This window comes from Chiloscyllium plagiosum, chromosome 6 (assembly GCF_004010195.1).
Source record: "Chiloscyllium plagiosum isolate BGI_BamShark_2017 chromosome 6, ASM401019v2, whole genome shotgun sequence".
Classification (NCBI taxonomy): Eukaryota; Metazoa; Chordata; class Chondrichthyes; order Orectolobiformes; family Hemiscylliidae; genus Chiloscyllium; species Chiloscyllium plagiosum.
In genome coordinates, this window is record NC_057715.1 from 112545700 (window position 1) to 112570449 (window position 24750).

At 44.7% G+C, this 24750-nt stretch overlaps 1 protein-coding gene across 3 annotated transcripts in view; it reads right to left on the reverse strand.

The window, feature by feature from the left end:
• Positions 1–24750, reverse strand: part of myo7aa (myosin VIIAa) — a 190377-nt gene that overhangs the window by 34552 nt on the left and 131075 nt on the right. For all 3 annotated transcript variants that reach the window (XM_043692431.1, XM_043692430.1, XM_043692432.1), the window contains 7 exons: positions 18160–18277; positions 12752–12878; positions 12189–12358; positions 8807–8997; positions 7322–7446; positions 6593–6750; positions 4334–4487 (listed from right to left, as the gene is read on the reverse strand). In XM_043692431.1, coding sequence (XP_043548366.1) covers positions 4334–4487; positions 6593–6750; positions 7322–7446; positions 8807–8997; positions 12189–12358; positions 12752–12878; positions 18160–18277 — 1043 coding nt within the window. The remainder of the gene's footprint in view (positions 1–4333; positions 4488–6592; positions 6751–7321; positions 7447–8806; positions 8998–12188; positions 12359–12751; positions 12879–18159; positions 18278–24750) is intronic.

Sequence of the window (24750 nt, forward strand, 5' to 3'; positions counted from 1 at the left end):
GGCGGGGGGGGGGGGGGGGGGGGGGTGCACAAATGCTGCCAAACCTGCTGAGATTTTCCATCAATTCCCATCTCTGTATCACAATAATCATTTCACTTTTTAGAAGACAGAATAGCTTCTCCCACTAAAAGAATGAAGTCAGTTCAGGAAAACCAAATCACTTTGGTAGAACTGTTTTACAGACTGCAAAGCTGCCAAACCAGGAGGGATTCTAATCTTTAACATGTCAGGACAGAGACCGTTTTGGCCATCACACATATAATATGCACCAAGGGATTGGAAAGCAATTAAAGTAAATTAATTCCACCAGGCAAGAAAATGAAACCTTGGAAAATCAATTCAATAAAAATGTTAAAAGTTCAGATATGAGAGACATTGAATCTTCATAATGGATGTTGTTGAGAGTTAGGTTGAAACTTTGTATTAATCTTTGCATCAAGGTCCTTCTGACTGTAATACATAGTTTTTTTTCTGGCATAATATATGTTGATATCCTGTTGCTAAAGTACATGCTGCATCCTTGAGTGAATAGGTTTGTGACCAACCACAATGTTACCCAACTGCTAAAAAGTTAAATGTATGATCAATCAAGTCAGCTTTCATTCTGGGATCTGACCTATCCAGTGTTACCTTCAGCTGGGGGCGTAACACTTGGCGGAGCTCAAAGACAAACAGGATCATTTTAACACCAAATTTAAAAAATATATATATAACCAAAACTCAATCCCCCACAGAAAACAGGTGGGACTAAAGTTTGGGATTACAACCAGTTTGGACTGAAGGGTCTGTTTCCATGCTGTATGACTCCGTGGCTCTAAGACTCGTCCTAAATCAATGAATGTTCTACCCAGTGTAAAAGCTGCAGGGGTCTCCCAATTGGCACCCTGTTTAAAAACTTGGCACCCTATAAAAATCCATCCCCATGTCTCTCAGAGTTGAGTTTTAAAAAAAAGGTCCAAAGCACCTGTAGATTGCCCTCTATACCTGCCTCTGAAACAGGACTGTTGTTCAAGATGATCAAATAAGGATGAACCAAATATTCCTACACTCTAACAGTATACACCAACAATGTGGCTTCAAACATACTGTCTCCAATTTAATTAATTTACTTCACTACAACATTATGCACAAGCCTGACATTTGAAAACGATCAACGTTGGGAAGTTGAAGGGGAAGTTTTTCCAGCTCTCTATGCCTACTGCCCCATTCCACTAACAAATAGTTCCTGTATCAAAAGTTAACAAAAAGGTCTCACTCATTTTTCCAACTCCTCACTTATTCCTTTTATGAGTCCATAGAAACCATCAGATTTTGACATTTGTCGACATCAAGTCCTGTTCTCTTCTCCATTCCACTTTCATTACTCATTGAATAAAGACTTGACCTTCAGCCATTCCTGAAGAAGGGCTTTTGCCCAAAACGTCAATTTTCCTGCTCCTCAGATGCTGCCTGACCTGCTGTGCTTTTCCAGCACCACTCTGATCTAGACTCAGATTTCCAGCATCTGCAGTCCTCGCTTTTGCCTACTTCAAACATACTGTCTCCAATTTAATTAATTTACTTCACTACAACATTATGCACAAGCCTGACATTTGAAAACGATCAACGTTGGGAAGTTGAAGGGGAAGTTTTTCCAGCTCTCTATGCCTACTGCCCCATTCCACTAACAAATAGTTCCTGTATCAAAAGTTAACAAAAAGGTCTCACTCATTTTTCCAACTCCTCACTTATTCCTTTTATGAGTATATAGAAACCATCAGATTTTGACATTTGTCGACATCAAGTCCTGTTCTCTTCTCCATTCCACTTTCGTTACTCATTGAATAAAGACTTGACCTTCAGCCATTCCTGAAGAAGGGCTTTTGCCCAAAACGTCAATTTTCCTGCTCCTCAGATGCTGCCTGACCTGCTGTGCTTTTCCAGCACTACTCTGATCTAGACTCAGATTTCCAGCATCTGCAGTCCTCGCTTTTGCCTACTTTATTTAGTTTTCACTTTGTAAGGAACAATGTAAGACCATAAGAAATAAGACCACAAGACATGAGTGGAATTAAGGTCACTCGGCACATCAAGTCCTCTCCGCCATTCAATCATGGCCAATGGGCATTTCAACGCCACTTACCCGCACTCTCCCCGTATCCCCCAATTCAAGATCAAGAATTTATCAATCTCTGCTTTGAAGACATTCAACGTCCTGGCCTCCACTCGGCTCCATGGCAATGAATTCCACAGGCCCACCATTCTTTGGGCTGAAGAAATGTCTCATTTCCATTCTAAACTGACCCCCCCTAATTCTAAGGCTGTGCCCATAGGTCCTAGTCTCCCTGCCTGACAGAAACAATTTCCCAGTGTCCACCCTTTCTAAACCATGCATTATCTTGTAAGTTTCTATTAAGTCTCCCCTCAACCTTCTAAACTCTAATGAATACAGTCCAAGATCCACAGCTGTTGACAGCTAATTTACATGTTAAATTAGAATAATAGAACCCCTACAGTGTGAAAACAGGCCATTTGGCCCATCATGTCCACGTCAACCCTCTGAAGAATATCCCACCTTGACTCACTCCCCTGCATTTCCCATGGCTAATCCACCTCTCCATCACATCCCTGGATAATATGGGCAATTTACCATGGCTAATTCACATAGCCTGTACATCTTTGGACTATGGGAGGAAACCGGAGCAGACACGGGGAAATTGTGCAAACTCCACACACACAGTTGCCAGAGGTTGGAATCGAACTCTGGTCCCTAAAGCTGTGAGGCAGCAGTGCTAACTACTGAACCACTGTGCTGCCTTTAATTTAATGTTCAGTGCTTGCAGTATCAAGAAGGGGGAAGACAGTTTCATTTTGGAGAGTAATTTTGTGGGCTTGATGCAGACATGGTTGGGGGGCCTGTTTGTACATGTAGGTTTTTGGTGAGCTTTCACAACCTCAAAAAGAAGAGATGGGCTTGGTGGTTCGGTGCATGAAAAAGGGTGAAGAAAATAACTGGCTAGCAACAGGGGTACAACGTTATACAGACAGCCAAATAAAAAATCCAGAGGTCAGTGTGTGCAGCTGTACCAGAGAGTAGATGCAGAAGGTTAAAATGTTCCAGCAAGAAATCCTGCAAAACTGATGAAAACAGTTTAGGAAATTCATGTATTTCCTCTGAAATTAAAAGGTAACATTAAGTTCAGTTTGTTTATGGAATCCAGAGAGAGTAATTAGCTGAAGAAAAGCATCTAGGGAATACACAGAAATGAAGAAACCAGTTACCGCTGCATTTGCCTGGACAAGCATTAACATGGCAGCAGCACGGTGAGTCACAGTGGTTAGCACCGCTGCCTCACAGTGCCAGGGACCCAGGTTCAATTCCACCCTTGGTTGACTGCCTGTGTGGAGCTTGCACATTCTCCCCATGTCTGGGTGCTCCAGGTTCCTCCCACAGCCCAAAGATGTGCAGGTCAGGTGGATTGGCCATGGGAAATGGCCCCATTGTGTTCAGGGATATTTAGGTGTGGTGGATTAGCCATGGGAAATGTAGGGTTGGGGGATGGGATGCTTTTCAGCGGGTCGGTGTGGATTTGGTGGGTCGGATGGCCTGTTTGTACACTATACGGATTCTATACTGGAACGGTAAATTCCCATTAGGTTTTGTTCCTTTTCCCCCCTCCGAGGACAAAGTAGGAAGGAAGAGTTTGAATCTTTTTTGCTGGTGTTTGTAAATGAAGTCATTCCAATTTGTTTTGTATGGTGTAATACACTTCTTTTCTTGTATATTAAACATTGTGTGTATCTGGGTTAGGGCATGTCAAGACATTGCAGAAAGTGAGGACTGCAGCTTATGCCCGAAATGTCGATTCTCCTGCTCCTTGGACGCTGCCTGAGCTGCTGTGCTTTTCTAGCACCACACTCTCGAACCCGCATGTCAAGATATGTCTCACTGAGATCTGACTTATTAGTATTAATATCTATTGAAATTGTAACACTTCAATTAAGTTGAAGTCAGCTCCAACCTCCTCACGGTATCCTAATACAAAATACTCATTTAATTATCCAAAATTAAATCCGAAATTGTCTTGTCTATTGCAGAGTCAGTTTTGAACAGGCTCACATGCCCGAACACTTCATACACATGACAAGGAGCTGCCAGAGGTCAGGAGGTCCCTGACAAAGGGGCAGCACTCTGAAAGCTTGCAATTGCAAATAACCCTGGTGGACTATAACCTGACGTTTTGGCAACTCCTGATTTCATATATACAGAACTTTTATGAATCAATGTTTTATTTACAACTCAAATCAGTTATTATTTCATCCCAAACGCAGTCAGGTTAATGACTGGACTTACTTCACATGGTTATCAGTGAGTTGTTTGAGAACCTGGCAGTAAATTTCATCCTTCATCAGCTCCCCTTTCATAGCAGCTTCAAATATTTGGTCGGTCAGCTCATTCACAGACCGCGTTCTCTTGGAGGGGTAATCGCCCATGTACTTCATGATAGGTGCTGGCTAGGAGTCAAGGCAATGACTGAGAGAACATTCATTCACCCAGTGCCTTCACAGAGAGTGACTGCACAGGGTTATCACCAGACTAATAACCCAGAGACCCACACCACCGATTCTCAGAGACCAATTCTCACTCCTCCCCCCACACATACACACATGGGGTGAGACGGTGGCTCAGTGGTTAGCACTGCTGCCCCACAACACCCAGGTTTGATTCCAGCCTCGGGCGACTGTCTGTGTGGAGTTTGCATGTTCTCCTAGTGTCTGCATGGGTTTCCTCCGGTTTCCTCCCACAGTTCAAAGATGTGCAGGTAAGGGTGGATTGGCTATGCTAAATTGCCCATAGTCTTCAGGGGCGTGTAGGCTAGGTGCATTAATCAGGGGAAATGTAGAGAATAGGGTAGGGGAATGGGTCTGGGTGGGTTACTATTCACATGATCAGTGTGGACTTGTTGGGTTGAACGACCTGTTTCCACACTGTAGGGGATTCTAATGTCTATAGCGCTCAGATAAGGAGGGCCATCGGTTTGCCTGGGATAACGTAACCATCTTGGGACGTGCTGACCAAAGACACGCATGGGAATTTCTCGAGGCCTGGTTCTCAAACCAGAACGCTATGAACAGACAGAGAAATGGACCCTAGATACAAGCTGGACTGGAAATGCCACAAACCACCATTACAGACCAGGTACAGATAAATAATAAGCAGAGTACTACAACAACTTCATAGGAAGGTGCATGGAGGATGTTACGTAGTAGGATGATGACATATCTGCACACAAACCAACCAGCTCAGCAGGCAAACCACATTACAGCTCTGGGGAAATGGGTTCAAATCCCACCAGGGTGTCATAGAATTTAAGCTCTAGGGATGACATTGGAATTGAAAGTCATTTTCCATGATGGCAACTATCATGGAAACCCATCTTCCTCATTAATGACCTTCAGGGAAGGAAGTCTACCATCCTTAACCAGTGTGGCTGACATACGAGACTCCAGATCCACAGTAACTAGGCCTTTGAAATGGCCAAATTGCATTCTGACAGCCCAGATACAGAAGCAGCCCATGTCCAAATGCAGCAAGTGCTGAACAATATCCAGGCTTGGACTGACAAGTGGCAAGTGATATGGGCATCACTGTGGGCGGCACGGTAGCACAGTGGTTAGCACTGCTGCCTCACAGTACCAAGGTCCCAGATTCGATTCCAGCCTCGGGTGACTGTCTGTGTGGAGTTTGCACATTCTCTCTGCGTCTGCGTGGGTTTCCTCCAGGTGCTCTGGTTTCCTCCCACAGTCCAAAGGTGCGAGTCAGGTAACTTGGCCATGCTAAGTTGCCCTTGGTGTTAGGTGCATTAATTAGAGGGAAATGGGTTTGGTGGGTTACTCTTCGGAGGGTCAGTGTGGACTGGTCGGCCCGAAGGGCCTGTTTCCATACTGTAGGGAATCTAATCTAAATCAAAATGCCAGGCACTGATCATCACCAATAAGAAGCAATCAAACTATTACCCCCTGATATTAAATTACCGAGTAATATTACCATCACTGAGTCCCCATCATCAATATTTTGGGGGTTGCCATTGGCCAGAATAAATACAGTGGCCATAGGAGCAGGTCAGAGGCTAGGAATATTGAAGCAAGTAACTCTCCAAAACCTGTCCACCATCTACAAGGCACAAAGTCAGGAGTATGATGGAATACTCCCCACTTGCCTGGATTGGCACCAAAAGTGACAAACATCCGCCCCTCTACCACTGACACTCCGTACACACTGCTGCTATATACTAGATGCACTGCAGAAATTCACCCCCCTCCACAACAGCACCTTCCTATGACTATCATTTTGAGGAACATTCTAGTAAATTTCTTTCACATTCACACCAAGGTCCTCCTGTCCTTCCCAAATGCCCAGAAATTGACTGGCACTGAATTCATATCAGTAGACTCTGAACTCAATCAACACTCCAAAAGGAACAACACTGCAAAAGCTAGTGGTTCTAAATAAACCTGTTGGACTATAGCCTAGCGTTGAGAGACTTGGAAACTTGTGTAAGACTGGTTGACATGGTTGGGAGCCAGATCTCTGGGAAATGAAAAAGGATATCAGTGAACGCAAGGCAAGCTTCTTGTGATAACTCCTCATTACTCAGCAGCTTCTTCAATAGAGGCTGTTTCATCGGCTCTCTGGTACAGGACCACATCTTGTCTTTCCCACGATTCTTTGTGATCATCACTCGACTTAGTGTGTGCTTTGGAGGTGGCCTAGAATTTTGAAAAACAATAGAAGGGTAAAGGGTTACAAAGGCATCTACTTGAAAATGATACAAAACATCAGTGTAAAACCGCACCAATTCCTTTCTCTTGGTGGAGAATGTTCCAGAATGGTTCCTGGGATGGCAGGATTGTCCTTTCGGGAGAGATTAAGGAAATTGGGTCTGTATCCTGTGGAATTGAGAAGAATGAGATTCTGTCTCCTAGACACTCAAAATTCCTTAAGGGAGAGGCAGATCAGGAAGGATGTTATCTCTGGCAGTAGAGTCTGGAACCAGGGAAATTAATCTAGGAGTAAAAGACAAGCCATTAAAGGACAGAGGTGATGAGGAATTTCTTCACACAAATGGTGAGGAATCCTCAGAATTCATTGCCCCGGATGACTGTGGAAGCTCAGTCATTGAGCATGCTCAGAGACTGATGGATTTCTAGACAGTGATGACATCAAGGGACACAGAGATAATGGAAGAATATGGTGTTGAGGTAGATGTTCAGCCATCATCTAGATGAGTGGACCAGGCCTGAGGGGCTGAATGGCCTACTCCTTCCCCTATATTCCTACCTGAAGTAGTCATATGAGAACTCTTCCAGTGTGTAAGGCTTAACCTTCTCCTCCAACTCTGATATGGACAACTGGGAGGTCCTGATGGCTTCCTGTCGCTGGCCTGGCGTCATGGTAACCAAGCACTGGAATGAGACAGAGTGGAAGACATATGGGGTGGTTCTGTGCACATCCATGCACTCTAACATAACCATTGCCCAAGCATGATTTGGAGATGCCAGTGTTGGACTGGGGTGTACAAAGTTAAAAATCACACAACACCAGGTTATAGTCCAACAGGTTTAATTGGAAGCACACTAGCTTTCGGAGCGACGCTCCTTCATCAGGTGATTGTGGAGGGCTCGATCGTAACAGAATTTATAGCAAAAATTTGCAGTGTGATGTAACACTGCAAATTTTTGCTATAAATTCTGTGTTACGATCGAGCCCTCCACAATCCCCTGATGAAGGAACGACGCTCCGAAAGCTAGTGTACTTCTAATTAAACCTGTTGTACTATAACCTGGTGTTGTGTGATTTTTAACATTGCCCAAGCAGAGGGACTGGACAACCATATTCTCACACATCGAATTGGCGAGCTCTGCCCAATTTACATCGCATACCTTCCACCACGTTTACCCATTAAATGATCTCCGAAGCATGTTTTATATATGGAAATAAATGGTAAGAGCCCAAGTATTAGCTTATCTTCTGTATCAGAGTTTACGTATTCAAACCTCACACCAGAGCGGAGTCCCACAGCCAGACTGACACTGACACACACATACCCACCCACCCCTGTACTGCCTCATTTAGAGAGAGTACCATATTTTCAAATACTGCCCCAAGTTTAGCTGTTGCTGTGGACAGCTCAGATATTCTGCAACCTCCGAACAGGGTTCCCTAATGCATTCCTGCCTCAAGCGGCAAAAATAGATCAATGATTATTCAGTATCACTAAAACCGAGAGACATTCTGCAAAAACGCTCTGCTTTGTACTCATCCGGACACATGCAAGAATGCCAAATTTCAAAGGGAGCAACAATTTATACTCCACAAGAAAAGGCTATTGATTGGTTGGTAAATCAAAACTGACCAGTTGAGGCAGTGACACGGAGAAGGCATCGAGGAATTATTGTTGCTAGGCAACAGATCAGCCAACCAACCAATCAGTACCCTATTCATATGCAGCATGAATCGATGATCCTTTAAAACTTTGGCATTCTTTTACATGCCCTGACAAGCCCAAGACAAAACAATCTTGGACAGTACGTCTCTTTTCTTAGTAATACTGAAGAACAATTCATTCAATCCAATTGCTGTTTGCAGGATCTCTATCCACTAATTGATTGTGCACCTTTATCTACCCAGCAGCGAATGCACTTGAAAATTAATTCATGTGAGGCAAAGTACTTTGGAATATTCAATAGGTGCTATTGATAAATGCAGGCCCATCCATTGGCATCTCGGACTGAGGCAACAGATTACAACAACAAAACCACTCACCACAATCTCAGCTGGTGGCTTGGTGACAGTAGGCAACACGTAGACGCAGTCAGTGGGGAAGTCACCTTTCTGCTTGGTCCTTTCGTTCATTCCATGACCCCAGCCGCAGGTCATCACTTGCTCCCCAGTGTCATGGTCCAGAAGGATCAGGTCTCCCTTTTGAAAGCTGAGGAATGTCAAATCATCGCCAACTGCATAAAGAGCAGACCCATAAACGTCGCAGTTAGCCAGAACTGGTGTAGCTCTGGACGACTGCTGAACATTGCCAATCTCTCTGCTGGGAAATGTGAAGCAGCTGGGTGGTATGGAAAATGGTGGAGGGGCGGCTATACTTAATTAAGGAGTGATCGATGCCATTCGTTTTGTAATGGATACAGGCCTTTCCTGACTAAAAGGGGGTCGATCTGCAGAGCAGCGACTATCTATCTAGTTCAGAAGGAACAGATTCCTGGGGGCTGTATAATTCATCCCTAGTTCATTGGTTTCAAAGGGCCAGGATGCAGACATTGAGCAGAATTTTGAAACAATTCTGAGGACGTGGGGTTGGCTGCAGATGAATCCCAACCTTCCCCACTGGCACATCCCATTTCAGAGGCATCTTTAAAGTGGTCAGTTTGGAGTCAAAGCATCTACATGGTGTGGAAGTCAGCTAATCAAAGTCTCTCATTGATGAGAGCTTCCCATTTGGCATGTAGCGCCTCCATGTGGTAGCCAGAGTAAGGTCAGTGAGAGAAGGTGGCCTCCCAGCAGATCAGGAAAGCCATTGTTTCTCCAACCCCAGCCCTCAACATCCTCCCTGTAACATGTTAGCCTTCCTGTGTGAAAATGCCCAACTGCCATTAATTGCCCAATTCAACAGAAATTGGGTCCCTGCCATTTGAGGCTGTCGGACGATTTCAACACAAACATCCTGCTCCAACTAATCCCAGGCTTTTTAATTTTTAAAAAATTCATTCACAGGAGAAGGTTGTCACCAGCTAGGCAGCATTTATTGCCCAGAGGCAAGTTAAGAGTCAACCAAATTGCTGTGGGTCTGGAGTCACAAGAAGGCCAGACCAGATAACGATGGCAGTTTCCTTCCCTAAAGGGCATTAGTGAATCAGGTGAGGTTCTTTTTCAATAATTGATTTGTAATCATCAGAGAGATGTACCGCACGGAAACAGACCCTTCGGTCCAACTCGTCCATGCTAACAGGTACCCCAACCTAATCTAGTCCCATATCCCTCAAAACCCTTCCTATTCATATACCCATCCAAATGCCTTTTAAATGCTGCAATTGTACCACCTCCACCACTTCCTCTGGCAGCTCATTCCATACACGTACCACCCTCTGCATGAAAAGGTTGTCCCTTGGATCCCTTTTATATTTTTCCCCTCTCATGTTAAACCTATTCCCTCTAGTTCTGGACTACCCCATCCCAGGGAAAATACCTGGTCTATTTTCCCTATCCATCCCCCTCATGATTTGATAAACTTCTACTCCCTATTACTGGACAATTCCAGAGCTTTTTTTTTTTAAAAATTGAATTCACATTCCACTACCTACCATGGCAGAATTAGCACCCGAGTCCTCTGAATATTGTCAGAGTCTCTGGATTATTAGTCCAGTGACAATACCACATGACCATCGCCTCTCCTCTGCATTCTTGCGTAAAATATGGGTGACACCGGAAAAGCCACTTAATCAGCCATCCCGAAGTTCCCTTGGACCGAGAGGCTTGATCAGCCAGTGAGGAGGGCAGTTAAGAGTCGACCACATTGCTAATGGGCCTGGAGTCACATGTAGGATGGCAGATTTTCTTCCCTAAATAAGGACAATAACAAACCAGTTGTGTTTTTAAAATGACCATCAAGAACATGTCTTGGTCATACCGAGCCTAGATCCATGAATTGGATTCCATTTCCACAAGCTGCCAGGGTGGGATTAGAATTGGAATTAGAATTAGAATTCCTACCATGTGGAAACAGGCCCTTCGGCCCAAGTCCACACAGGACATTGGTTAGGCCACTGTTGGAATATTGTGTGCAATTCTGGTCTCCTTTGTATCGGAAAGATGTTGTGAACTTGAAAGGGGTCAGAAAAGATTTACAAGGAGGTTACTGGGGTTGGAGGATTTGAGCTATAGGGAGAGGCTGAACAGGCTGGGGCTGTTTTCCCTGGAGCGTCAGAAACTGAGGGGTGACCTTATAGAGGTTTACAAAATTATGAGGGGCATGGATTGAGTAAATAGGCAAAGTCTTTTCCCTGGGGTCAGGGAGTCCAGAACTAGAGGGCATAGGTTTAGGGTGAGAGGGGAAAGATATAAAAGAGACCTAAGGGGCAACTTTTTCACGCAGAGGGTGGTACGTGTATGGAATGAGCTGCCCGAGGATGTGGTGGAGACTGGTACAATTGCAACATTTAAGAGGCATTTGGATGGGTATATGAATACGAAGGGTTTGGAGGGATATGGGACGTGCGCTGGCAGGTGGGACTAGATTGGATTGGGATATCTGGTCGGCATGGACGGGTTGGACCGAAGGGTCTGTTTCCATACTGTACATCTCTATGACTCTCTGAAGAGTAACCCACCAAGACCCATTCATTTACATTTACCCCAGACTAATACGCCTAAACCTACACATCTCTGAACATGACGGGCAATTTAAGCATGGCCAATCCACCTAATCTGCACATCTTTGGATGTGGGAGGAAACCGGAGCACCCGGAGGAAACCCACGCAGACACGGGGAGAATGTGCAAACTCCACACAGACAGTCACTTGAGGCTGTAAATGAAGCCGGGTCCCTAGCACGGTGAAGCAGCAGTGCTAACCACTGAGCCACCACGTGATTATTAAATTTCAGTCACTTTATTTTACACTCATCTTACAATTCAGACTTCAGCATGGTGCTAGATTTAAGGTTATTCGCCCTTCGGTACGAGTGTCACCCTCAGAAACCTGTAGTTGAGAAAGGTGGTGCTGGAAAAACACAGCAGGCCTGGCAGCATCCGAGGAGCAGGTGAATCGAAGTTTCGGGCAGAAGCCCTTCTGAAGAAGGACTTATGCCCGAAACTTCGATTCTCCTGCTCCTCGGATGCTGCCAGGCCTGCTGTGTTTTTCCAGCACCACATTTTTCAACTGACTGTCCAGCATCTGCAGTCCTCACTTTCTCCTAGGAAACCTGTACTCCATTAACAAAGAATTTTCAGGAGAGCTAGGAATGAAGGAGGGGAGACAGAACATGCCTTAGGGCTAAATAACAAAAGGAAAACAAGGAGCCTATGGGTTTCTAAATAACTTCTTACTTCAGGGAAATCCAAAGGCCATTTGAGCAGCTGGTAATATCATGTCAACCACCAGAATAAAGACAGCCGAGGGCTGTCCTGCTGTTACTCACCAGGGCTCGGGTTATCTTGCAGAGCGACCACAAACTTTGACCTCTTCCTTAGTCCCTCCAGGAAGGTCACCACAAGGTCTCTGATATCCTCTGCATTGTTGGAGGTGAAGGTGTATTCATCACCTTTAATGGTAGACAGTGTGAAGCTCTGTCCCTGCATTTTGCTTCCCCTGCAGGTCGGACAGAGACCTGTTTCAATAGTCATTCACTTTCTCTATACCCCTCATTATTTTATAAACCTCTAAGGTCACCCCTCAACCTCCTACATGCCAGTGAAAATTGTCCCAGCCTATCCAGACTATTTTTCTCTCTCAGACCCTCCATTCCCAGCACCAAACCAATCTGAGCAAGTTCAAGCGCAATTAGGGGCTTGTGACAAAATGCTGGGTTTCCCAATGGTGTCCACATCCCATTGAAAGAAAAATAACTTTGTTCCTAGTTCAGGGAGTGAAGAGTCATTTAACCCATTGTGGTGTCCCCAAAAATGTGTAGTATTGAAACTCTAGCGATCAATTAAAAAATTTCCCCGACTGCCTTCTTTCAGGTTCCAGCCCAGAACTTACTTGCTGCTGGTGACTGCAGTGATTTCGGGGAAGGAAAGTTCCAGAAGGACTTGTTCCTGTTCATCCACAAAGTACACACCGGTCCAGTTGACAGCTACAATCACATCGTTCTTTGGAAGGCTTGGGCCTGAAGGGAGGGAAGAACTTAAATTAATAAGCTCAACAGCAGTATCACTAGCTCAGTAGGCAGGTCTCGATGAATAAAGTTCCTTAACTCTGTTCTAATTGTGTAAGAGTCAAGAACAACTTGCAGTCCAGCATCTGCATTTCAGGTAAGTTTTTAAAAAAAAAAAGATTTTGCATTGGCCTACCACCTACACAACTTTTTAAAAGCACTTTACATTCAGTGGAGTGCAGTCAACTTGAAGTAGGAAGCATGGAAGCCAATTTGCAAATAAGCTCCCGCAAGCAGAAATGGGCTGATTGTTTCTTCACATTACTCAAGGTGTCAACATTGGCCAGAACTTTAAGGAGAGCATCACTCCTTTTATTTAAAAAAGACCCAGGAGATCTTGGATTAAAAAAAAATATAGCTCTTTGCAGCTTAGCAGGATACCTTGCCTCAATATCTTTCGTAGCATCTTCTCAGACAGAGATAGAGATACACAGCATGGAAATAGACCCTTCAGTCCAACTCAACTATGCTGACTTGATATCCTAAATTAATCTAGTCCCATTTGCCAGCATTTGGCCCAGACCCCTCTAAAACTTTTCCTATTCGTATACCCATCCAGACGTCTTTTAAATGTAGCACCACTTTCTCTGGCAGCTCATTCCGTACACACATCACCCTCTGCATGAAAAAGTTGTCCCTTAGGTCTGTTTTATATTTTTCCCCCTCATCCTAAACCTATGCCCTCTAGTTCTGGACTCCCCAACCCCAGGGAAAAGACTTTGTCTATTTATCCTATCCATGCCCCTCATGATTTTATAAATCTCTATAAAGGTCACCCCTCAGCAGAAAACAGTCCTAGTCTATTCAGCCTTTCCCAAAAGCTCCAACCGTCCAACCCTAGAAATTCGGTATAAATCTTTTCTGAATCCTTTCAAGAAAAGGGTAACATCTTTCCTCAGGGAGACTAGAATTTAATGCAGTATTCCAAAAGTGGCCTAACCAATGTCGTGTACATCTGCAACACGACCGCCCAACTCACGTACTCAATACTCTGACTAATAAAGGCAAGCATACCAAACACCTTCACTATCCTGTCTACCGGTGACTCCACTTTCAAGGAATTATGAACCTGCACTCTAAAGGTCTCTTTGTTTGGCAACACCTTCCAGGTCCTTACCATTAAGTACATAAGTCCTGCCCTAAATTGCCTTTCCAAAATGCAGTACCTCATATTTATCTCAATTAAGCTTGGTCCGCCACATCTCAGCCCATCAGATATTCTGTTGGCGAAAGTGAGGACTGCAGATGCTGGTGATTAGAGTAGAGAGTGTGGTGCTGGAAAAGCACAGCAGCTCAGGCAGCATTAGAGGAGCAGGAGACTCAACATTTTAGGCAAAAGCCCTTCGTTAGGAATGGATATTCTGTCCTGATACTGACCCAGTAGATATCAACAGTACAGATGGTTGTGTTATTGCTCATCTCAGATCCACCCTGTTGGTTGGTGTAGAGATGGGCCGTCAAACCAAAAGTGCAGGAGGAATAGGCCATTGAGCCCATTGAGTTTACACTGCATTCAATGAGATCATGGATGATCCGATAACCCTCAACTCCACTTTTCTGCCCTTCTTCCCATCACGCTCTATTCTCTTACTGATTAAAATGCTGTCGGTCTCTCTCAGCCTTTACTATAATTAACAACCCTGCCCTCGACAGCCCTCTGCGATAAAGAATTCCACAGACTCATACCTTTCAAGAAGAAATTCATCTTCATTTGTTTTAAACAGATAACTCCTCATTATGCCCACTGGTCTGAGACACACTCAAGGGGAAAAAAAATGACACTCAATGCGGAATGGTTAAATCCCCTAAAGAATCATGTTTCAATAAAGGTTTCCTCTTATTCTTCTAAGCTCCCATGAATACAGGTCCAACTGACTCAACCTTCCTCATAAAACACTCCCACCATACCTGGGATCAGCCGAGGGAACCGGTTCCTGACTGCCTCCAATGCTAGTATACCTTTCCTTAGATAATGGGAACAGAAGATCCTAGGACTGATGATCACCAACAATCTGTTCTGGCCCACCCACGTCGATGCAATTGTCAAGAAAGCACAACAACATCTCTGCTTCCTCAAATGACTAAGTGAAATTTGGATTGTCCACAAGGACTCTTACCAATATTTACAGGTGCACCATAGAAAGCATCTTATCAGGATGCATCACAGCTTGGTACAGCAACTATTCTTCCCAACATGCAAGAAACTACAGAGAGTCATGAACACAGCCCAGTCCATCACACAAGCCAGCCTTCCACCCATTGACTCCAATGCTTTCCTGAGGCAGCAGGAAGTGATCAACATAATCAAAGACCCCTCCCACTTCGGTTACACTCTCTTCCACCAGGTTGAAGATATCCAAGTTTGGAAACATGTACCGACAGGTTCAAGAATAGCTTCCTCCAAGCTGTTATCAGACTGGACAATGGACCTCTCAAACATTAATACTGATCTCTCTCTCTCTCTCTCTCTGCACCTGTAACACTGTACTCTGCATTTATCCTGCTACCCTGATGCACTGTGTATGGTATGATCTACCTGCACAGCATGCAAAACAGCACTTTTCACTGTATCTCCGTACAGGACACCAAAATCAATCAAAAATGAGTACAGTATTTGAATGGTAGGTTTAGTATCTTATACAATTTTATCAAAATTTCCCCATTTCTGCCCACTGGTCTGAGACACTCTCACAAGGGGAGAATCACAGGGTCAATGTGGAATGGTTAAATCCCCTAAAGAATCGTTTGTGTTTCAATAAAGGTTGCCTCTTTTTCCTTCCAGATAGAAGCAGCAGTGGCAACCATTCTCTTTGAAATAAAAGGCCAACATTCCATTCCACTTGCTTTCTCTGCATCTCAGCCATAAATCTAGCACTCCTGAAACATGCACGTCTGCCCCGAGTGTGGCATTCCATTGAGCCATGGGCATACCACTCAAGATTGGTAGATACTCAGGGGCAGAAGAGGGCACATCACATTTTACCTCGAGGTCAATTGAGTGTTTGTGCTCCTGGGAAGTACCTCAAACTACCTCACAACATTAAAAAGATGCTGCACACACAATCAAAATGTAAAATGAAATTTGATATGAAACACTGTGCATAAAATGCAAAATGCCACAAAACATTAAAAATCTGAAATTTGAAACAGAATTTCTGGAAGAAACGGAAGTCAATTAGTTTCTGTAGCGACAGCAATCAACTTCTCAAAAGATCCACAGAACCTGAAAATGCATTTATTAAAGAAAAAAGCCTCAAAAATAATAAAATCACACACCGTCTATTCTTTCAGGTTAGGAGAGAGAAGACATTCAGGTTTGGAAACACATAGGAACACCATCACCTTCAAGTTCCCCTCCCAGCCACTCACCATCCTGACGTGGAAATGTGTCAAACTTCCTTCACTGTTGTTGGGTCAAAATCCTGGAAATCCCTCCCTGAGCATTGTAGGTCCACCTACAGCACATGGAGTGCAGTGGTTCAAGGCAGCAGCTCACCACTACCTTCTCAAGGGGCAACTAGGGACGGACAATAAATGTTGACCTAGCCAATGATGCCCATGTCCTAAAAGGTGAATTAATAAAACCTTACGGAATATTGTCAGTTCGTGATGTGCTTTAAGTTTGTGATCCATGGAGAGAGAGGCAGTTCTCAGCTGGAGTGAAGATCACATCTCAAAGTTTATATCATGTAACAGTTCACTTTAGCCGTCTCAGAGACTCACTTTTGACCTTTTGAAGGAATGGGAGGGGTGAAGGAGGAATCTTTCAGATTTCCACCCTACCCCGTTCTTTTTGGGGTTTCTGTTCTCTTCACAGTTGCTGGAGGGGTTCAGGAATGTTTCTACTTGATGTTTCAGGTGTAATGAATGTGGGACACTGACTATTGGAGGCTGAGGGGTGACCTTGTAGAGGTTTATAAAATCATGAGGGGCATGGATAAGGTAAAACAGACAAGGTATTTTCCATGGGGTGGGGGAGTCCAAAAACTAGAGGGCATCTGCTTAAGCTGAGAGGGGAAAGATTTAAAAGAGACCCAAGGGACAGGATTTCACAGAGGATGGTGCTTGTGTGGAATGAGCCACCAGACAAAGTGGTGGAAGATGGTACAATTCCAACACCTAACCTCATACTTTTAACCCATTGCCTGAGCGGAGATGTCACTTTATCTTTATTAATACTTTAAGTGATCTCAGGACTGTGACTGGAGAGTAGTTCTGGAATTTACATATTAATTTGTGGGTGGCACGGTGGCACAGTGGTTAGCACTGGTGCCTCGCAGCACCAGAGACCCTGGTTCAATTCCCGCCTCAGGCGACTGACTGTGGAGTTTGCACGTTCTCCTCCGTGTCTGCGTGGGTTTCCTCCGGGGGCTCCGGTTTCCTCCCACAGACCAAAAATGTGCAGGTCAGGTGAATTGGCCATGCTTAAATTGCCCGCAGTGTTAGGTGAAGGGATAAAGGTAGGGGAATGGGTCTGGGTGGGTTGCGCTTCGGCGGGTCAGTGTGGGCTTGTTGGGCCGAAGGGCCTGTTTCCACACTAAGAAATCTAATCTAATCTAATCAATCCCCATTCTAAGTGATTAAAGAATCAACAGCAATCTAGGTTTGCTCAATGCATCACATCAGTTGTGTGACACCTTGATCTTTTACTATAAATCCTGTGCACTATGATCCTGCCCCACTAGCTACCTGACAAAGCAGCAGAACTCCAAAAGCTAGTGCTTCCAAATAAACCTGTTGGACAACCTGGTGTTGTGTGATTTTTAACATTTAAAAGGCATCTGGATGGGTACATGAATAGGAAGGGGTTGGAGGGATATGTACCAAATGGGACTAGATTAATTCAGGGTAACTGGTCGGCATGGACAAGTTGGACTGAAGGGTCTGTTTCCATACTCCACATCTCTAGGACTCTCCTGCTCTGTCCATGCCTATATGCTCGTAACATACACTCACATAGTGATCAGCTAGCTCAGCTGGCTGGGAGGCAGAATGATGCCAACAACATGGGTTCAATTCCTGAACTGGCTGAAGATGAAGGAGTCTCCTTCCTAACCTCTCCATTCACCTGAAGCATGGTGCCCCCCTGGTTAAAACCACCACCAGCCATCTCTCTTTCTAACAAGAGCGCCACCCTCTGGTTCAGCAGGACAATGCGGATTTCGACCTTTGCACTCACTCAGGGCTAAACCACAGCGCTGCAGAAATAAGGAAACTCATACTTTAAACTGACCTGAAAATTTGAAGGCCTCGTAAAATCGAGAGAAAAGTAAAGGCCACTTAAAGCGGGCAAAGTCCACAACCTCCTCCTTCACAGTCTGAGGGTCAACCCTCTTCTGGGTATACACTCCCTAAAGGGGACAATTTAAAAAAAAAAGAGTGGCATTTAATGTATCGCACACAAGATGAACAAAACACATGCACATTGCAAGATAACATCAGTGCCCACCAGCTCGGAAATAATTACAGAAACAAACAAACACAGAAACTAAGACGGAAAGGTTCTCTGGACTGTTGTCTCAATCCATATCTGGACTGATGGTCACTCAGACACAACTTAAAGATTCGAGCCTGACATTTGATGGGACATGGATGTCACTGGGAAGGCCAGCACTGCCTGGAATGGAATGGTTCAGTCAGCCATTTCGGAGGGTAATTAAGAGGCAACTAAATTCTTTGCCAAGGAAGTGGCAAGTTCAACAAGTGTCTTCAGGTTTGGGTACTTTTAAATGTTAATTATTACATATTAAAAAGACTGCAATTGAATTGAGCACCCTTTATTGTCATGTGTATTTTATATAAAACAGTGAAAAGTGTGCGCTGATGCTTGTACACAAGGGCCAGGCACAGAATTTTAAAAAATAATAAAAGTCCAATATTTTCCTTCTTTGCTGCGACAGCATACCATCACCAGAGTCTCGCTCCAGGTAACACCAACCCAGGCAAACCCTCAGAGTGTGCGTCATGATCCACGTTTCCCAGCCGCAGGGAGATACCCCACCCCGGGCTACACTAGCCCACACTGTGCCCCAGAGAATACCCCACTTCAGGATAAATCAGCCCATGCCACGCCACCCCCAGGGGCCCACTCCACGCCAAAGAGAGAGTCCCACTCCAGGCTTCACTGGTCAACCAACTGTCTCTAGCTACACTGCCTCTGAAAACACCACCACCACTCCAGAGCGCATTGAAGTTGCCTCAAGTTATAGCCTTTATCCCAGAATTAACACCGATTGCACTCCAATGCCACGTCAACAGAGCTTGAGATGGGTAACCCACCTCATTCAGGAGATATTGCTGGCTCTAATCTCACTGTTAGTTTATGGAATAGTCTTAATAATGTATCACCTAATAATAATCACAACTCACATCTCTGAATGCTTCTCTTTATTAACACTCCCTCCAGAGTGTTAGTTATACTGTGACATCATTGTGAGATTGCTCCAGGGTCCCGAGGCCCATACACAAATTTCTCACTGGCTTTATTCATGGCAATCTTATAATAATGAACCCCACCTTTGATCCCTCTAAACGTAAACCCTTTAAATGACGGGCAGCAAGATCCTGGGAAGCACACAGGATCAGAGGGACCTTGTTGTTCATTCCCAACGGTTGCTCAAGATATCAGGACAGTGGATAAAGTGATTAAGGCTGCACATGGGATACTTGCCTTTATTAGCCAAGGTATAGAGCTTCAGAACAGGAAGGTATGCCGGAACTGTATAACATACTAGTGAGACCACAGCTGGAGTATTATGGGCAGTTCTGAAATTCACATTATTGGAGAGATGTGATAACATTGGGCAGAGTGCAGAGGAGATTTACTAGGATGTTGCCTGGGCTGGAGTGTTTCATTGATGAAGAGAGATTGGACAGACTGGGGTTATTTTTGTTAGAGCAGAGGAGACAGAGTGGACATGATAAAGATGCATAAAATTGAGGGGCATTGACTGGGTAGAGAGGAAGAAACTTTTCCCCTTGGAAGGATCAATAACAGGGGCATAGATTTAAGGTAAGGTGCAGGAGGTTTAGAGGGGACACAAGGAAAATATTTGCTCTGAGAGGGTGATGGAAACCTGGAACTCACTAAGGGGGAGAGGCAGAAAACATAGTAGTATTTAGATGTGCACTTATGATGCCAAGACATACAAGACTATGGGCAGAGTGCTGGAAAACGGGATTACAATTGTTAGGTGTTTGTCCATGACTGGCGTAGACTGGATGGGCAGAACGGCCTTTTCCTGTGCTGTAGATCTCCAAGACTCCACTCTACTAGACATTTATAAAACAAATTTTAAGACTTCACCCCTCAAGCTTTTCACTTCTAGCAGAAAAACTAGAATGTAAGCTCACTTTCCTAATATTTTGGTGACAGTGAATTCTCAGTGATAAATACAGGTTCAAAGTTTGAGAGAAGATTTGTAGCTCTGGCTGGGACAACACTACCATTATAGGGCAAGCGAAAAAAAGAACAGCCAGGGAATTCCTAGAAGCTTGGCACTCATCCACAAACTCCATCAACAAACACTTAGACCTGGACCCAATATACTGGCCACTACAGCGGACAGCTGAAACTGACAACCGGAAGCGGCAGGCACAGCCACTATAAATGCCGGAGGAAACACCACAGAAGTGCTTCACAGGAGGCTCCCAAGCACTGAGGATGTCACCTAGACAGGGGACGAAACGTTTGCAACAAAAACTTCCAGCTCGGCGAACAGAACCACAGCATAAATACAGGTAATGGGTAAGGGAAAGGATGCTTGCAGCACTGGCTCACAATTTGAAATTTACACAGTTTCATTTAGAACTTTATCTGGGAATGTCTTACTCTGTTACTGAAACTATGAAAGATGCTGACAGGAAGGTGTGAACACAAAAAGATCAAAAGCTAACAATCATGACTGAATCTAGCACACACAATCCCAGACTCTTCACACAGAGGAAGTTGTTAATATGTGGACTGAATGGCTGAGTGAGACAGCGGAGGCAAAACAATCTTAGAATGCTACGGCCTAGGAGGAGGCCATTCAGTCCATCATACGGACCATGGTTTTACAACCAGGTGCTAAATTTCCTGCCTTTCCCCCATAACCCTGCACACTACCTCTATCCAAAATCATCCAATGCCCTCTTAAATAATTGAACCTGCCTCCACCTCACTTCTAGATAATACCTTCCAAATATTAAACAACTCGACACAATGGCTAGCACTGCTGCCTCACGGCGCCGGGACCCAGGTTCGATTCCACCCTCAGGTGACAACACCGAGACAGAGACAGAGACCCACACAGACACGTTCTCCCCATGTCTGCATGGGTTTCCTCCCACCTGCCAGCACCCGGCCCATATCCCTCCAAACCCTTCCTATTCATATACCCATCCAGATGTCTTTTAAATGTTGTAATTGTACCAGCCTCCACCACTTCCTCTGGCAGCTCATTCCATACCCGTACCTCCCTCTGTGAAAGAGAGTTGCCCCCTAGGTCTTTTATATCTTTCCCCTCTCACCCTAAACCTATGCTCTCTAGTTCTGGACTCCCCGACCCCAGGGAAAAGACTTTGCCTATTTACCCTATCCATGCCCTTCATAATTTTGTAAACCTCAATAAGGTTGCTGTGTCAAAACATTTTTTTTCCTCACTTCATCTTTACTTCACTTGCAGGTCACTTTAAATCCCTATCCTCTCGTCAGTGTTGAATGGGAATAGCTTCTCATCAACTCTATCCATGATTTTAGAAAACCTCTATCACTCTCCTCTCAGCCTTCTTTTCCAGGTCAAACAGTTTCAACTTCTTCAGTCTATCCATATCATTGATGTTTCTTATCCCTGGAACTTGCACCTCCTACACTCTTTCCAATTCATTCACATCTTCCCCTCAACGTGTTCAAAATTGTACAGAGATCGAACAGCTGTCTTAGCATTGCCTTCCTCTTGTACTCCACAACTCTAATACTAAAGCCTGGTGTGCTTCATTTACAAATAATACAAAAAAAAAGAGGAATTACTTAACAACAGTATGCCACAACTGAAGCTCAGCGTTTGGATTGAAAATGGAACACCTAAAGGGCGGCACGGTGGCACAGTGGTTAGCACTGCTGCCTCACAGCGCCAGAGACCTGGGTTCAATTCCCGCCTCAGGCGACTGACTGTGTGGAGTTTGCACGTTCTCCCAGTGTCTGCGTGGGTTTCCTCCGGGTGCTCCGGTTTCCTCCCACAGTCACAAAGATGTGCAATTCAGGTGAATTGGCCATGCTAAATTGCCCCTAGTGTTAGGTAAGGGGTAAATGTAGGGGTATGGGTGGATTGCGCTTCGGCGGGTCGGTGTGGACTTCCACACTGTAATGTAATGTAATGTAATGTAATCTAAATTGCCAGTCTTCTCTGAAGCCATTAGAACAACAGCAGTGCAGTAATCCATTTGGTCAACAGAGGGCAGCGTTAGGCTTCAGAACAGAAGGAGGAGGGATTGTGCAGAACTCCCAACCTGGTCAGGACAGGCTAAGCGAGACTCAGCATAGAGAGAACCTCTCCTTCAAACCATGCATTCAGCTGATACACCAACTCAAATCCCTTTCAATTGTGTGGATGTTAAGTCTTGTACCATACTAGGATGGCACTTTACATCATGGTTCAATTTTGACATGATATCAGAGTGTCTTACAGCATAGAAACAGACCTTTCGGTCCAACTAGCCCACACCGACCCGGTTCCCAAACCAAAACTATTCCCACCTGCCTGCATTTGGCCCATATCCCTTCAAACCTTTCCTATTCATGAACTTATCTTTTAAAATGTTGTCGCTATACCTCTATCTACCACATCGTTCGTTCTACATGAGAACCACCCGGTGTGAAAATGTTACCCCTCAGGTCCCTTTTAAAAAGGTACTCCTCTCATCTTAAAAACTTGCCCCTGTGTTTGAACTCCCTCAACCTCAGGAAAAGACCTTTGTTATTCACTTTATCTATGTCCCTCATCCTTTTATAAACCTCTAAGCTGGAAGGTTTGTTTTTTGACGTTGCATTACCATACAAGGTAATATCTTCAGTGAGTCTCTGAACGAAGCTTCATTCAGAGGCCCTCTGATGAGGTTGCCTAGTATGGTGACGAAACGTCTGAAAACGAACCTTCCAGCTCAGCGAGCAAACCGACAGTCAGAACTTCAGCCTGAGCTACAACTCTTCTCAAAACTCGATAAACCTCGAAGGTCACCACTCAACTTCCTACGCTCCAGTGGGAAAGAAGTCCCAGCCTATCCAATCTCTCCTTCTAACACAAGCCCTCCATTCCCAGTAACATCCTGGTAAGCCTTCCCTGAACCCTCCCCAATATCTTTCCTATTAGAGGGTGATCAGAACTACACACAGTAGTCCAGAAGAAGCCTCACCATCATCCTGTACAACTTGAACATGACATACTCAACAGGTCGGAGTAGTGAAGGCAAGCGTGCCTAACCACCCTGCCTGCTGGGGATGCAAATGTCAAAGAACCCTTGGCTTTGGAGTTCAGTGTCACTTCAGTTTGTGTCCGATTGGAGGAGGTGGTTTCCACAAAAACCTTCTCCCATCTCCAACATCTTCCCTTTTATAACTAAGTATCCAAATAACATGAAAATAAACACCATCAGTATTAATATCCCCCTCATTGTTTATGTGCTGTTCACACTTTAATAAGGATAGATGGTGGTGTAGAGGTGATGTCACTGGGCCAATAGCCCAGAACCTCAGGTTAATACTCTGGGGAACGTGGGTTCAGATCCCACCACAGTAGTTGGTAGAATTCACATTCTATTAATAAAAATAGAATTGAAAGTTAAACTCAGGGGCTCTTATGGTGTAGTGGTAGTGTCCCTACAGACCAAGAGGCCTGGGTTCATGCCCCACCTGTCACAGAATTGTGTAACGCATCACTGAACAGATTGATTTGAAAATATCTATCAAGTTAGTTTCAGTAACGGTGACCATGAATCCATCGCCCCATCGGGTTCACTAATGTCCTTTAGGGATGGAAATCTGTCAGTTTTACCTAATCTGGCCTACATGTAACTCCAGACCCACAGCAGTGTGGCCTTCTGAAATAGCCTACCAAGCCACTCAGACTGAACGGAGGTGGACAATAAATACTTGCCTTGTCATGGAAGAATAAAAGCTTTTTCCAGAGACACTTCAAACGGGGGTCACAGATAAAACAAATTTGCAAAAGAAGCAAATGTGAAAAGAAAACATTTCACATAGCATAGAATTTGCACTCCCTGGGAGAGCAGCAGAGACAGGTCCAACTGAGGCATGAGGACACTATTCCTGTTTAAATAATGTGCAAGGGAATGGGAAAAGGGAGGAGAATGATACTAAGTTATGATGGTCCTTTGAAGAGACGGTGCAGACAGAGTCATAGAGATGTACAGCACGGAAACAGACCCTTCGGTCCAACCTGTCCATGCCGACCAGATATCCCAACCCAATCTAGTCCCACCTACCAGCATCTGGCCCATATCCCTCCAAACCTTTCCTATTCATATACCCATCCAGATGACTCTAAATGTTGCAATTGTACCAGCCTCCACCACTTCCTCTGGCAGCTCATTCCATACACTTACTACACTGTGAAAATGTTGCCCCTTAGGTCTTTTTTATATCTTTCCCCTCTCACCCTAAACCTATGCCCTCTAGTTCTGGACTCCCCGACCTCAGGAAAAAGACTTTGCCTATTTACCCTATCCATGCCCCTCATAATTTTGTAAACCTCTACAAAGTCACCCCTCAGCCTCCGACCCTCCAGGGAAAACAGCCCCAGCCTGTTCAGCCTCTCCCTATAGCTCA